This window comes from Eucyclogobius newberryi, unplaced genomic scaffold, assembly GCF_026437365.1.
Source record: "Eucyclogobius newberryi isolate DKJ021-1_F unplaced genomic scaffold, fEucNew1.0.hap1 SCAF_251, whole genome shotgun sequence".
Taxonomy (NCBI): domain Eukaryota; kingdom Metazoa; phylum Chordata; class Actinopteri; order Gobiiformes; family Gobiidae; genus Eucyclogobius; species Eucyclogobius newberryi.
This window is the reverse complement of record NW_027315892.1, coordinates 57,773-72,549: the sequence shown is the minus strand read 5'-3', so window position 1 is coordinate 72,549 and position 14,777 is coordinate 57,773. Positions and strand designations below refer to the sequence as shown.

General features: G+C 56.6%; 1 protein-coding gene across 1 annotated transcript in view; it reads right to left on the bottom strand.

The window, feature by feature from the left end:
• Positions 1 to 1,775: 1,775 nt before the first annotated feature.
• The window catches only part of LOC140372558 (uncharacterized), a 43,475-nt gene continuing 30,473 nt past the window's right edge, over positions 1,776 to 14,777 (bottom strand). The window contains 2 exon segments of the mRNA XM_072459690.1: positions 1,776 to 2,339; positions 2,907 to 2,950. Coding sequence (XP_072315791.1) covers positions 1,792 to 2,339; positions 2,907 to 2,950 — 592 coding nt within the window. The 3' untranslated portion in view covers positions 1,776 to 1,791.

The window sequence follows — 14,777 nt, the reverse complement described above, 5'->3', positions numbered from 1 at the left end:
TACAGAAACTTATCTTAGATTTGTTGAGTTCATTTAATAAATAAAAGTGAAACTTGTGAACACACAACAGAACAGAGACACTGAGGACAGAGACACTGAGGACAGAGACACTGAGGACAGAGACACAGAGGGCAGAGACACAGAGGACAGAGACACTGAGGACAATGGACTAAAGACAGAAGAAAACAACATGCATCAAATGATAAATGGGACTAATGTCCATGTCTCTTCACAGACTGAACACAGGACGTCTGATACTGAGAATGACATTGAGCCTGAAACAAACTGCTAGAACAATCTGTAAATGAAATGTGAATATTACTGGGAGGAACCATTGAACACCAGAGTCGATCCTCAAGGGCCTTTGTCAGTCACACACTTTAACAGCAGAAGCCTCTGGAAAAACTCTCCTCTATAAAACATGTTCTGAAGTCTTTGAACAAACTGAATGTGACGCCGTATCACAGACGTGGCTTCAGAAGCACAAAGTGGCACAAGTCAATCTCCAAGTTCTGACTTTTAGACAACAAATAGGAACAATAGTGGCCTCGTGTACGGATCAAACATTAAGAAGTACGACTGCAAAACAGACGTCACACATTATTGATCATGTTTTGGAAAGTGTCACGGTGGAAAGTGAAGTTTAAAACATGTAATGCTTAGTTGTGTGTGTCGACCACCGGGAACAAATGTGACCACCTTTAAAGAGAAAATGGAAGAAATGTTGAATAAGACGGGCACAGACAAAGTCCAAATAGCAGGTGGAGACTTTAATCTAGACTTGGTAAATCCACTTCAACTGAAAACAAGCTCAGATTTGATCAATTCCATGTCAATAAGAGAAGCCCGATAACAAGGCAAACGCCAACACTGATAGATCATACTTTTACTGACAGAACAGAAGGAAACATTTGGAGGGCTCTGTTCATTTGTGATATAAGTGACCACCTGCCCGTATTTACAGTGTTTCAAAATGTCTTTAGGAAGAGAAATCAGACACAGACTCACTCTAAACTTAGAAGGCAGAAAACATGGAAACATTCCAGAAGGATCTTTGTGCTCAAAGATGGAGTGAAAGTGACTCAACTACAGACGTGGATGTGGCACATGATGCTTTCCTGCACAGATTTATTGAGCTGCATCATAACAACTGTCCTGCAACAAATCAAGATAAAGGAGATTTATAAAACAAAGCCATGGAAAACCAAAGGAATAGAAAACACATGTGAAAAGAAGAAAAAGTACTATATAAAGAACTTGTAACGCAGAGAACAAAAGAGGCAGAAAATAGATGTAAAAAACACAAAACTCAACTAATAAGTATAATTAGAAACAGTGAGAATGAATATTATCATAAGTGACTTGAACAACAGAGACACAATATGCAAAAGACATGGAAAGTGATAAATCATTTAATAAAAACATCAAACAAACAAGATATTCAAAGTTATTTTAGAAGGATCTCATAGTGATCAGAAACTCAAAAGACACAGCAAATGAATTCAACAAATACTTTGCTAATGTGGGTAATAATGAACAAATGACATAAAAGAGTCTAAAAACAAACATGAGGAAATGAATAATAGGATCAATACAAATGTGTTTTCAATGTTTGTATCAGATGTGAACAAAAAAAACTCTTCACTCACTGAATATTGTGCTTTATTATTTTGTAAAGATCATATTTGATTCAAACAGTGATTTGTTCAAAACAGAGGCCGATGTCTGAAGTTTGTTTTCTTCTCAAATAAGTGTCTGAAGTTTGTACAGATTTGTTTTATTTCACACACATTAGAGCGAGTCTGTCGGAGCGCACAGAGACACTGAGGAGTCACAAGAGCAGACCCCAAACCCAGGGACCAGAGAGTGAGTGAATGTGGTGTTGAAGGTGTGGAGGAGGATCAGTCGCTCAGAGGAGACTGTGTAGAAGGACAGAGAGCCAGCAGGACAGTCCACAAACACTGCTACTGTCCCACAAGAGGAGGACAAGGACTGAGGGAGGAAGGTGTGTTCTTTATTATGATGAACAGAGAAACCATTTTTAGAACAGAACAGACTCCAGGACTGATCATTCCATCCAAACCAACTGTCATTACTGTTTCCTTTCCTTCTGATTCCTCTGTAAGACACTGATATATAAACACTTCCACTCCACTGGACCTCCCAGTAACAGCGACCAGTCAGACCAGTGTCACACAGAAGCTGTTCCCAGTCATCAAATCTGTCCTGATGATGTGGATACAGCTGCTTCTCTCTCACATGTGTCACCTTCTTGTTGTTGTCAGACAGTTTGAGTTTTCTGTGAGCTGTGTTTGGATCCAGAGTGAGATCACCGAAATCTGATGGAGAGAAGACACAACACAGCAGCAGTTAGTCCCCTGTGCGTCTCAACATGTGGACACACACTTTATCAGGATTTGACTCTATTTACTCTTCAAATGTACAGGATTTAATTATGATTCTCATTTCTATATTTATTAGTTGCACCAATCCAGTGTGTTTCATGACATGTCGAGAGTAAGAGTTGAATTGTCAGTAGTTTGTTGGTGCAGTGGACAAAGTAAAGCTCAGTGTGAGGTCACTACACACATTGCTTCACTCCTCAGTGCTTCATGACACACACTTTCTCCTTCCAAATGTCTCTATATGAATCCACAGTCACTTGTGCTTGTGTGTAGACAGTCCTGTGCTGAGTCAAACAGCTGTGTCTGTGTCAGTGTCTTAATAACTCTGTGTTCAGTGATGGACACAGTCTGAGGCCACGCCCACAGAAGAGAGAGAGCCAATGAGAAAACAACAGTAAAGTCTGTTCAATCATAAGAATCATGTGTAGTATTAAAGTGCTGTTTGTGTCAGAAATAACATCCTAAAACTAACCAGTGTGAAATGACTTAAGTCAGACTTACATCTCCAGATGGGATTCATCCATCGTTCTCCTTTGGGCCTCAGTCTGAAAGAAACACACACATCAGTGTTTTTCACAGAGGATTTTCACTTCATGTGAGATGAAAGGTTTGTTCTGTAGAAGCTGACAGAGGTTCTCAACCTGTGGTACACGCCCTTCAATGTGGAGACATCATTTAGATCTGTAAGTGTGACTTTGATGTTTTAGTCTGACAAATGTCCTGTTTCAAACAAAGAGGCAAATCATCTGAAACTCACTTTTATCAGAGGAAAAAACAAATACATATTTAGTCTCTTTTTATTACAGTGACCAAAGGGGCCCACAGTGACCAAAGGGGCCCACAGTGACCCAGGGGGCCCACAGTGACCAAAGGCAACCACAGTGACCAAAGGGGCCCACAGTGACCGATAGGGCCCGGTGACCCAGGGGGCCCAGAGTAACGAAAGGGGCCAACAGTGACCAAAGGAGCCCACAGTGACCCACGGGGCCCAGAGTGACCCACGGTGAGTCACAGGGCACACGATGACCCAGTGACCCAAGGGGCTCAGAGTGACCCATGGGACCCACAGTGACCTACGGGACTCACAGTGATCCACGGGACCCACAGTGACCGATAGGGCCCAGTGACCCAGGGGGCCCAGAGTGACCAAAGGTGCCCAGAGTGACCCACGGGACCCACAGTGACCAAAGGCAACCACAGTGACCAAAGGGGCCCACAGTGACCAAAGGGGCCCACAGTGACCGATAGGGCCCAGTGACCCACGGGGCCCACAGTGAGCCACGGGACCTACAGTGACCCACTGGGCCCACATGACATAGTGACCCACGGGACCCGCAATGATCCACTGGACCCACAGTGACCCACGGGGCCCACAGTGGCCCAGAGGGCCCTAAGTAACCCAAGGTACCCAAAGTGTCCCATGGGGCCCAAAGTGACCCACGGGGCCCTAAGTGACCAAAGGTGCCCACAGTGGCCAAAGGGGCCCACAGTGACCGATAGGGCCCGGTGACCCAGGGGGCCCAGAGTAACGAAAGGGGCCAACAGTGACCAAAGGAGCCCACAGTGACCAAAGGGGCCCACAGTGACCGATAAGGCCCTGTGACCCAGGGGGCCCAAAGTGACCAAAGGGGCCCACAGTGACCAAAGGGGCCCACAGTGACCAAAGGGGCCCACAGTGACCAAAGGGGCCCACAGTGACCGATAGGGCCCAGTGACCCAGGGGGCCCAGAGTGACCAAAGGGGCCCACAGTGACCAAAGGGGCCCACAGTGACCGATAGGGCCCAGTGACCCAGCGGGCCCAGAGTGACCAAAGGGGCCCAAAGTGACCAAAGGAGCCCACAGTGACCGATAGGGCCCAGTGACTCAAAGGACCCACAGTGACCAGCAGTGACCCACAAGGACCCACGGGACACACGGGACCCAGAGTGACCCAAATATACCGACAGGGGCACACGATGACCCAGTGACCCACGGGACCCACAGTGACCTACGGGGCCCAGAGTGACTTACGGTGCCCACAGTGACCCAGAGGCCACACAGTGACGCAGTGAGCCACAGGCCCCAGAGTGACCCATGGGGCCCACAATGACCAACAGTGACCCGTTTGGGCCCACAGGGACCCACTGGGCCAAGAGTGACCCACGGGGCCCACATGACCCTTTAACCCACGGGACCTAAAGTGACCCATGGGACCCACAGTGACCAACGTGCCCCACAGTGACCCACAGTGACCCTTGGGGCCAACATTGACCAACGGGGCCTACATTGACCAAAGGGAAACACAGTGACCAGCAGGGCCCAGTGACCCACTTTGACTCACAGGGCCCATAGTGACCCACAGTGACCCACGGGGCCTACATTGACCAAAGGGACCCACAGTGACCCACGGGGCCCACAGTGACCCACGAGGCCAACATTGACCAAAGGGGCCTACAGTGACCCACAAAGCGCAGACCACTGGGCCAACATTAACCAAAGGGAACCACAGTGACCCATAGGGCACAGTGACCCACCTTGACCCACGGGGCCCACAGTGACCCATGGGGCCCAGGGACCCACGGGACCCACAGTGAACCACAGGGCAAATATTGACCCACGGGTCCCACAGTAACCCCAGGGGCCAACATTGACCAAAGGGAACCACAGTGACCCACAGGGCCAACATTGACCAAAGGGAACCCACTGGACCCACAGTGACCCAAGGGACTCACTGGGCCCACAGTAACCCACGGGACCCACAGTGATCCACGGGGCCAATATTGACCAAATGGGTCCACATTGACCAACATGGCCCAGACCTATGGGCCCTCACTAACCCACAGGGCCCACAGTGACCAACGGGGCAAAATTTGACCAAAGGGGCCCACAGTGACCCATGCGGGCCAGAGTGACCCATGGGACCCACAGTGTCCCACGGGGCCCACAGTAACCAACGGGGAAAAATTTGACCAAAGGGGCCCACAGTGACCCATGCGGGCCACAGTGACCCACCGTGACCCACGGGGCCCACAGTGACCCATGGGACCCACAGTGACCCACGGGGCCCACAGTAACCCAAGGGGCCCACTCTGAACCACGGGGCCCACAGTCACCCACGGGACCCACAGTGACCCACCGTGACACACTGGGCCCCACAGTGACCAAAGGGGCCACATTGACCAACGGGGCCCACAGTGACCCAAGAGGCCCACAGTGACCCAACGGGCCCACAGTGACCTAAGGGGCCCACTCTGAACCACGGGGCCAACATTGATCCACGTGACCCACAGTGACCCACGGGACCCACGGGACCCACGGGACCCACAGTGACCCAAGAGCCTCACAGGGCCCACAGTGACAAACGGGACCAACAGTGACCCACGGGGCCCACAGTGACCCATGGGACCCACAGTGACCCATGGGGCCCACACTGACGCAAGGGTTCCATAGTGACCCATGGGGCCCACAGTGACCCAAGGGACCCACAGTGACCAGAAGTGACCAACGGGACCTAGAGTGACCCATGGGACCCAGAGTGACCAACGGGATCCACAGTGACCCACGGGGCCCACATTAACCCACAGGACCCACAAGGCCAACATTGACCAAAGGGGCCCACAGTGACCCACATGGCCCAGATCACTGGGCCCTCACTGACCCAGTGACGCCCACAGTGACCCACGGGACCTACTTTGACCCACGGGGCCCACAGTGACCAACGGGGCCCACAGTGACCCACGGAGTCCACAGTGACCCACGGGGTCCACAGTGACCCACGGGTCCCACAGTTACCCAAGGGGCCCACTCTGAACCACGGTGCACACAGTGACCCACGGGACTCACAGTAAACCACGGGACCCACAGTGACCCAAGAGACTCACAGGTTCCACAGTGACAAACGGGACCAACAGTGACCCACGGGGCCCACAGTGACCCATGGGACCCACGGGGCCCACAGTTACCCAAGGGACCCACAGTGACCAGAAGTGACCAACGGGACCCAGAGTGACCCACAGGACCCACAGTGACCCAAGGGATCCACAGTGACCCAAATGGCCCAGACCACTGGGCCCTCATTGACCAATGGGGCCCACAGTGACCCACAGAACCTACTTTGACCCAAGGGCCCAGATTGACCCACACGGCCAATATTGACCAAAGGGAACAACAGTGACCCATAGGGCAAAGTGACCCACCTTGACCCACTGGGCCTACAGTGACCAGCGGGGCCCACAGTGACCCACAGGGCCCAGTGTCCCACCATGACCCACGGGGATCACAGTGACACACAGGGGCCCACAGTGACACACAGGGCCCAGAGTGACCCACGGGACCCACAGTGACCAAAGGCAACCACAGTGACCCACGGGGGCCCACAGTAACCCACGGGACCCACAGTGACCCATGGGGCCAATATTAACCAAATGGGCCCACAGTGACTCACATGGCCCAGATCACTCAGCCCTCACTGACCCAAGGGGCCCAAAGTGAGCCATGCGGGCCACAGTGACCCATGCGGGCCCAGGTACCCACCGTGATACACGGGGGCCCACAGTGACTCACTGGGGCCCACAGTGACAGACAGGGCCCACAGTGACACACAGGGCCCAGAATGACCCACGGGACCCACAGTGACCCAAGGGGCCAATATTAACTAAATGGGGTCACAGTGACCCACATGGCCCAGACCACTGGGCCCATATCGACCCACGGGGCCCACAGTGACCCACAGGGCCCAGTGACCCACCATGACCCACGGGGCCCAGAGTGACAAACGGGGGCCCACAGTGACAAACAGGGCCCAGAGTGACCCACTGGACCCACAGTGACACACTGGGCCCCACAGTGACCAACGGGGCCCACAGTGACCCAAAGGACGTATAGTGACCCAAAAGGACCCACATTGACCCACAGGGCCAACATTGACCAAAGTGAACAACAGTGACCCAAAGGGCCCAGTGACCCACCTTGACCCACTGGGCCTACAGTGACCAACGGGGCCCACAGTGACCCTAAGGGCTAAGTGACCCACCATGACCCACGGGACCAACAGTGACACACGGGGCCTACAGTGACTCAAGGGGGCCCACTGTGACACACAGGATCCAGAGTTACCCACGGGACCCACAGTGACCCAAATGGCCCAGACCACTGGGCCCTCACTGACCCACGGGGCCCAAAGTGACTCACGGGGCCAAATTTGACCCACGGGACCCACAGTGACACACGGGACCCACAGTGACCCAAGAGACTCACAGAGCCCAGAGTGACAAACGGGACCAACAGTGACCCACGGGGCCCACAGTGACCCATGGGACCCAAAGTGACCCACGGGACCTACTGTGACGCAAGGGTTCCCATAGTGACCCACGGGACCCACAGTGACCTACGGGACTCACAGTGACCCACGGGACCCACAGTGACCGATAGGGCCCAGTGACCCGGGGGGCCCAGAGTGACCAAAGGGGCCCACAGTGACCAAAGGGGCCCACAGTGACCAAAGGGGCCCACAGTGACCGATAGGGCCCAGTGACCCAGGGGGCCCAGAGTGACCAAAGGGGCCCAGAGTGACCCACGGGACCCACAGTGACCAAAGGCAACCACAGTGACTCACGGGGCCCACAGTAACCGACGGTGAGTCACAGGGCACACGATGACCCAATGACCCAAGGGGCTCAGAGTGACCCATGGGACCCACAGTGACCTACGGGACTCACGGTGACCCACGGGACCCACAGTGACCGATAGGGCCCAGTGACCGAGGGGGCCCAGAGTGACCCATGGGGCCCAAATTGACCAAAGGGGACCACAGTGACCAAAGGGGCCCACAGTGACCAAAGGGGCCCACAGTGACCGATACGGCCCAGTGACCCACGGGGCCCACAGTGAGCCACGGGACCTACAGTGACCCACTGGGCCCACATGACATAGTGACCCACGGGACCCGCAGTGGCCCAGAGGGCCCTAAGTAACCCAAGGTACCCAAAGTGTCCCATGGGGCCCAAAGTGACCCACGGGGCCCTAAGTGACCAAAGATGCCCACAGTGACCAAAGGGGCCCACAGTGACCGATAGGGCCCAGTGACCCAGGGGGCCCAGAGTGACGAAAGGGGCCAACAGTGACCAAAGGAGCCCACAGTGACCAAAGGGGCCCACAGTGACCAATAAGGCCCTGGGACCCAGGGGGCCCAGAGTGACAAAAGGGGCCCACAGTGACCAAAGGGGCCCACAGTGACCGATAGGGCCCAGTGACCCAGGGGGCCATCAATGACCAAAGGGACCCACAATGACCAAAGGGACCCACAGTGACAAAAGGGGCCCACAGTGACCAAAGGGGCCCACAGTGACCAAAGGGGCCCACAGTGACCAAAGGGGCCCACAGTGACCGATAGGGCCCAGTGACTCAAGGGACCCACAGTGACCAGCAGTGACCCACAAGGACCCACAGGACCCACAGTGACCCAAAGTTACCGACACGGGCACACAATGACCCAGTGACCAAGGGGCTGAGAGTGACCCATGGGAGCCACAGTGACCCAAGGGACTCACAGTGACCCACGGGACCCACAGTGACCGATAGGGCCCAGTGACCGAGGGGGCCCAGAGTGACCCATGGGGCCCAAATTGACCAAAGGGGACCACAGTGACCAAAGGGGCCCACAGTGACCAAAGGGGCCCACAGTGACCGATAGGGCCCAGTGACCCACGGGGCCCACAGTGAGCCACGGGACCTACAGTGACCCACTGGGCCCACATGACATAGTGACCCACGGGACCCGCAGTGGCCCAGAGGGCCCTAAGTAACCCAAGGTACCCAAAGTGTCCCATGGGGCCCAAATTGACCAAAGGGTCCCACAGTGACCAAAGGGGCCCACAGTGACCGATAGGGCCCAGTGACCCAGGGGGCCCAGAGTGACCAAAGGGGCCCAAAGTGACCAAAGGGGCCCACAGTGACCGATAGGGCCCAGTGACACACGGGACCCACAGTGACCCAAATATACCGACAGGGGCACACGATGACCCAGTGACCCACGGGACCCACAGTGACCTACGGGGCCCAGAGTGACTTACGGTGCCCACAGTGACCCAGAGGCCACACAGTGACGCAGTGAGCCACAGGCCCCAGAGTGACCCATGGGGCCAACAATGACCAACAGTGACCCGTTTGGGCCCACAGGGACCCACTGGGCCCAGATTGACCCACGGGGCCCACAGTTACCCACAAGGCCCGCAGTTACCCAGTGACCCACAGTTATCCACAGGGCCCACATTGACCCAATGGGCCAAGGGGCCCATATTGGCCCACGGGACCTAAAGTGACCCACGGGACCCACAGTGATCAACGTGCCCCACAGTGACCCACAGTGACCCTTGGGGCCAACATTGACCAACGGGGCCTACATTGACCAAAGGGACCCACAGTGACCCACGGGGCCCACAGTAACCCACGGGACCCAAAGTGACCCACGAGGCCAACATCGACTAAAGGGGCCTACAGTGACCCACATGGCGCAGACCACTGGGCCAACATGAACCAAAGGGAACCACAGTGACCCATAGGGCACAGTGACCCACCTTGACCCACGGGGCCCACAGTGACCCATGGGGCCCAGGGACCCACGGGACCCACAGTGAACCAAAGGGCACACATTGACCCACGGGACCCACAGTAACCCCAGGGGCCAACATTGACCAAAGGGAACCACAGTGACCCACAGGGCCAACATTGACCAAAGGGAACCCACTGGACCCACAGTGACCCAAGGGACTCACTGGGCCCACAGTAACCCACGGGGCCCACAGTGACCCTAAGGGCTAAGTGACACACCATGACCCACGGGACCAACAGTGACACAAGGGGCCCACAGTGACTCAAGGGGGCCCACTGTGACACACAGGGCCCAGAGTGACCCACGGGACCCACAGTGACCCACGGGGCCAATATTGACCAAATGGGCCTACAGTGACCCAAATGGCCCAGACCACTGGGCCCTCACTGACCCACGGGACCCAAAGTGACTCACGGGGCCAAATTTGACCCACGGGACCCACAGTGACACACGGGGGCCCACAGTGACTCATAGGGGCCAATAGTGACACACAGGGCCCAGAGTGACCCACGGGTCCAATATTGACCAAATGGGTCCCACAGTGACCCATGCGGGCCACAGTGTCCCACCGTGACCCACGGGGCCCACCGTGACCCACGGGGACCACAGTGAACCACGGGTCCCACAGTGACCCAAGGGGCCCACTCTGAACCACGGGGCCCATAGTGACGCACGGGACCCACAGTGACCCAAGAGACTCACAGAGCCCAGAGTGACAAACGGGACCAACAGAGACCCACGGGGCCCACAGTGACCCATGGGACCCACAGTGACCCACGGGACCTACTGTGACGCAAGGGTTCCCATAGTGACCCACGGGGCCCACAGTGACCCAAGAGACTCACAGAGCCCAGAGTGACAAACGGGACCAACAGTGACCCACGGGGCCCACAGTGACCCATGGGACCCACAGTGACCCACGGGGCCTACAGTGACGCAAGGGTTCCCATAGTGACCCACGGGGCCCACAGTGATCCGAGGGACCCACAGTGACCAAAGGGATTCACAGGGCCCACAGTGACCAACGGGACCCACGAGGCCAACATTGACCAAAGGGGCCCACAGTGACCCATAGGGTATAGTGACCCACCTTGACCCACGGGGCCCACTGTAACAAACCTGCGTCCACAGTGACACACAGGGCCCAGAGGGACCCACAATGACCAACGGGGCCAACAGTGACCCACGGTGACCCCAGGGGCCAATATTGACCAAAGGGAACTGCAGTGACCCACGGGGCCAACATTGACCAAAGGGAACCCACGGGACCTACATTAACCCAAGGGACTCACGGGGCCCACAGTAATCAACGGGACCCACAGGGACCCACAGGGCCAATATTGACCAAATGGGCCAACAGTGATCCACATGGCCCAGACCACTGGGCCCTTACTGACCCACGAGGCCCACAGTGACCCACAGGACCTACAGTGACCCAAGGGGCCCTACCAGACACAATGGACCCACAGTGACCCGAGGGGCCAAATATATGACCAAAGGGGCCCAAAGTGAGCCATGTGGGTCACAGTGACCCACCGTGACCCAAGGGACCCACAGTGACACACAGGGGCGCACAGTGACTCACGGGGGCCCACAGTGACACACAGGGCCCAGAATGACCCACGGGACCCACAGTGACCCACGGGGCCAATATTGACCAAATGGGCCCACAGTGACCCACATGGCCCAGACCACTGGGCCTTCACTGACCCACGGGGCCCACAGTGACCCACAGGACCCACATTGACCCACGGGGCCAACATTGACCAAAGAGAACCACAGTGACCCACAGGGCCCAGTGACCCGCCTTGACCCACTGGGCCTACAGTGACCAACGGGGCCCACAGTAACCCACAGGGCCCAGCGACCCACCATGACCCACGGGGCCAACAGTGACACACGGGGGCCAACAGTGACACACAGGGCACAAAGTGACGCACGGGACCCACAGTGACCAAAGGCAACCACAGTGACCCACGGGGCCCACAGTAACCCACGGGACCCACAGTGACCCATGGGGCCAATAGTACCCAAATGGGCCCACAGTGACTCATATGGCCCAGATCACTCGGCCCTCACTGACCACGGGGCCCTCACTGACCCAAGTGGCCCACAGTGACCCACGGGGCCAAATATGACCACAGGTTACCAAAGTGAGCCATGCGGGCCACAGTGACCCACCGTGACCCACGGGACCCACAGTGACACACGGGGGCCCAAAGTGACTTACAGGGGCCCACAGTGACCCACGGGGCCAACATTGACCAAAGGGAACCACACGGCCCAGTGACCCACTTTGAGTCACTGGGCCTACAGTGACCAACGGGGCCCACAGTGACTCACGGGGGCCCACAGTGACTCACGGGGGCCCACAGTTACCCACGGGGGCCCACAGTGACTCACGGGGGCCCACAGTGACTCACGGGGGCCCACAGTAACCCACGGGACCCACAGTGACCCATGGGGCAAATATTAACCAAATGGGCCCACAGTGACTCAAATGGCCCCGATCACTCGGCCCTCACTGACCCACGGGGCCCTCACTGACCCAAGGGGCCCTCACTGACCCAAGGGGCCCACAGTGACCCACGGGGCCAAATATGACCAATGGGGCCCAAAGTGGGCCATGCGGGCCACAGTGACCCCTGCGGGCCCAGTGACCCACCGTGACCCACGGGACCCACAGTGGCACACAGGCCCAGAATGACCCACGGGACCCAAAGTGACCGACGGGGCCAATATTGACCAAATGGGCCCACAGTGACCCACAGGGCCCACAGTGACACACTGGGCCTAGAATGACGCACGGGACCCACAGTGACCCATGGAGCCAATATTGACCAAATGGGCCCACAGTGACCCACATGGCCCAGACCCCTCGGCCCTCACTGACCCACGGGGCCCTCACTGACCCACGGGGCCAACTGTGACCCACGGGGCCCAAAGTGACCAAAGGGACCCACAGTGACCCATGGAGCCAATATTGACCAAAAGGGCCCACAGTGACCCACATGGCCCAGACCACTCGGCCCTCACTGACCCACGGGGCCCTCACTGACCCACGGGGCCAACAGTGACCCACAGGGCCAAATATGACCAAAGGGGCCCACAGTGAGCCATGCGGACCACAGTGACCCATGCAGGCCCAGTGACCCATCGTGACCCATCGGGACCCACAGTGACACACGGGGGCCCACAGTGACTCACGGGGCCCACAGTGACACACGGGATCCACAGTGACACACTGAGCCCCACAGTGACCAAAGGGGCCCACAGTGACCCACGGGGCCCACAGTGACCCAAGGGGCCCACTCTGACCCACAGTGACCCAAGAGACTCACAGGGCCCACAGTGACGCAAGGGTCCCATAGAGACCCACGGGGTTAACAGTGACCCAAGGGACCCACAGTGACAAGAAGTGACCACCAGGACCCAGAGTGACCCACAGGACCCACAAGCAAGGGTCCCATAGTGACCAACGGTATTCACATTGACCCACAGGACCCACAATGACACGGTGACTTACAATGACCCACGGGCCCACAGTGACTCACGGAAACCATAGAGACCCTAGGGCCCACAGTGACCCACTGGGACAAACAATGACCCACGGGGCCCATAGTGACCCACGTGACCCACAGTGACCCACGGGGCCAATATTGACCAAAGGGGCCCAGAGTGACCTATGGGGCCCAGTGACCCAAGTGGCCCATAGTGAACCACGGGACTCACAATGACCCACAGGGCCCACAGTGACGCAAGGGTCCCATAGTGACTCACGGGATCCACAGTCACCCACGGGACCCACAGTGACCCACAATGACCCGATGACTCACATTGACCCACGGGGCCAACAGTGACTAAAGGGGCCCACAGTGACCTATGGGGCCCAGTGACCCAAGTGTCCCATAGTGACCCACGGGACTCACAGTGACCCACAGGGCCCACAGTTACGCAAGGGTCCCATAGTGACTCACGGGATCCACAGTCACCCACGGGACCCACAGTGACCCACAATGACCTGATGACTGACATTGACCCACGGGGCCCACAGTGACCCACGGGGCCAACAGTGACTAAAGGGGCCCACAGTGACTAAAGGGGCCCACAGTGACCCACGGGGCCCTCAGTGACCACAGGGACCACCAGTGAGCCACGGGGTCCACAGTAACCCACGGGACCCACAGTGACCAACAGGGCCCTCAGTGACCACTGGGACCCACAGTGAGCCACGGAGCCCACAGTGACCCACGGGGCCAGCAGTGACCCACAGGACCCACGGTGAACCACAGGGCCAACATTGACCAAAGGGGCCAACATTGACCAAAGGGGCCCACAGTTACCAATGGGGCCCACAGTAACCCAGTGACACATGGGGCCCAAAGTGACCCACAGTGATTTAAATCACTTTTGCACAAAGATGGCAAATAAAAAGTGTGTCATGTTTTTGTGAGATATGAAATGTTGGAGATGTATATTTGTGGGTCGAGTGGATTAGTGGATTGTTCTAGTCCTTTCTCTGCTAAACGAGGGAGACACACAAACGGCCCACACAGAGCTGCTGCAGAAGAAACTGCTCACTTATTAAATCTGCTGATGATGCTGCCATTGTTGGTCTTTAAACAGCACTGAAGAGGACGACTGAGCCCAAACTGTTTTTATCACTGGTGAAGTGACAAATGTTGGTTTTAGACACAGGAAAGACAAAATAATGAATTCTTGATTTGAGTTCAGACACACTCAGCCACTCACTCGTGAAGCTGGACAACACAGTCACTGAAAC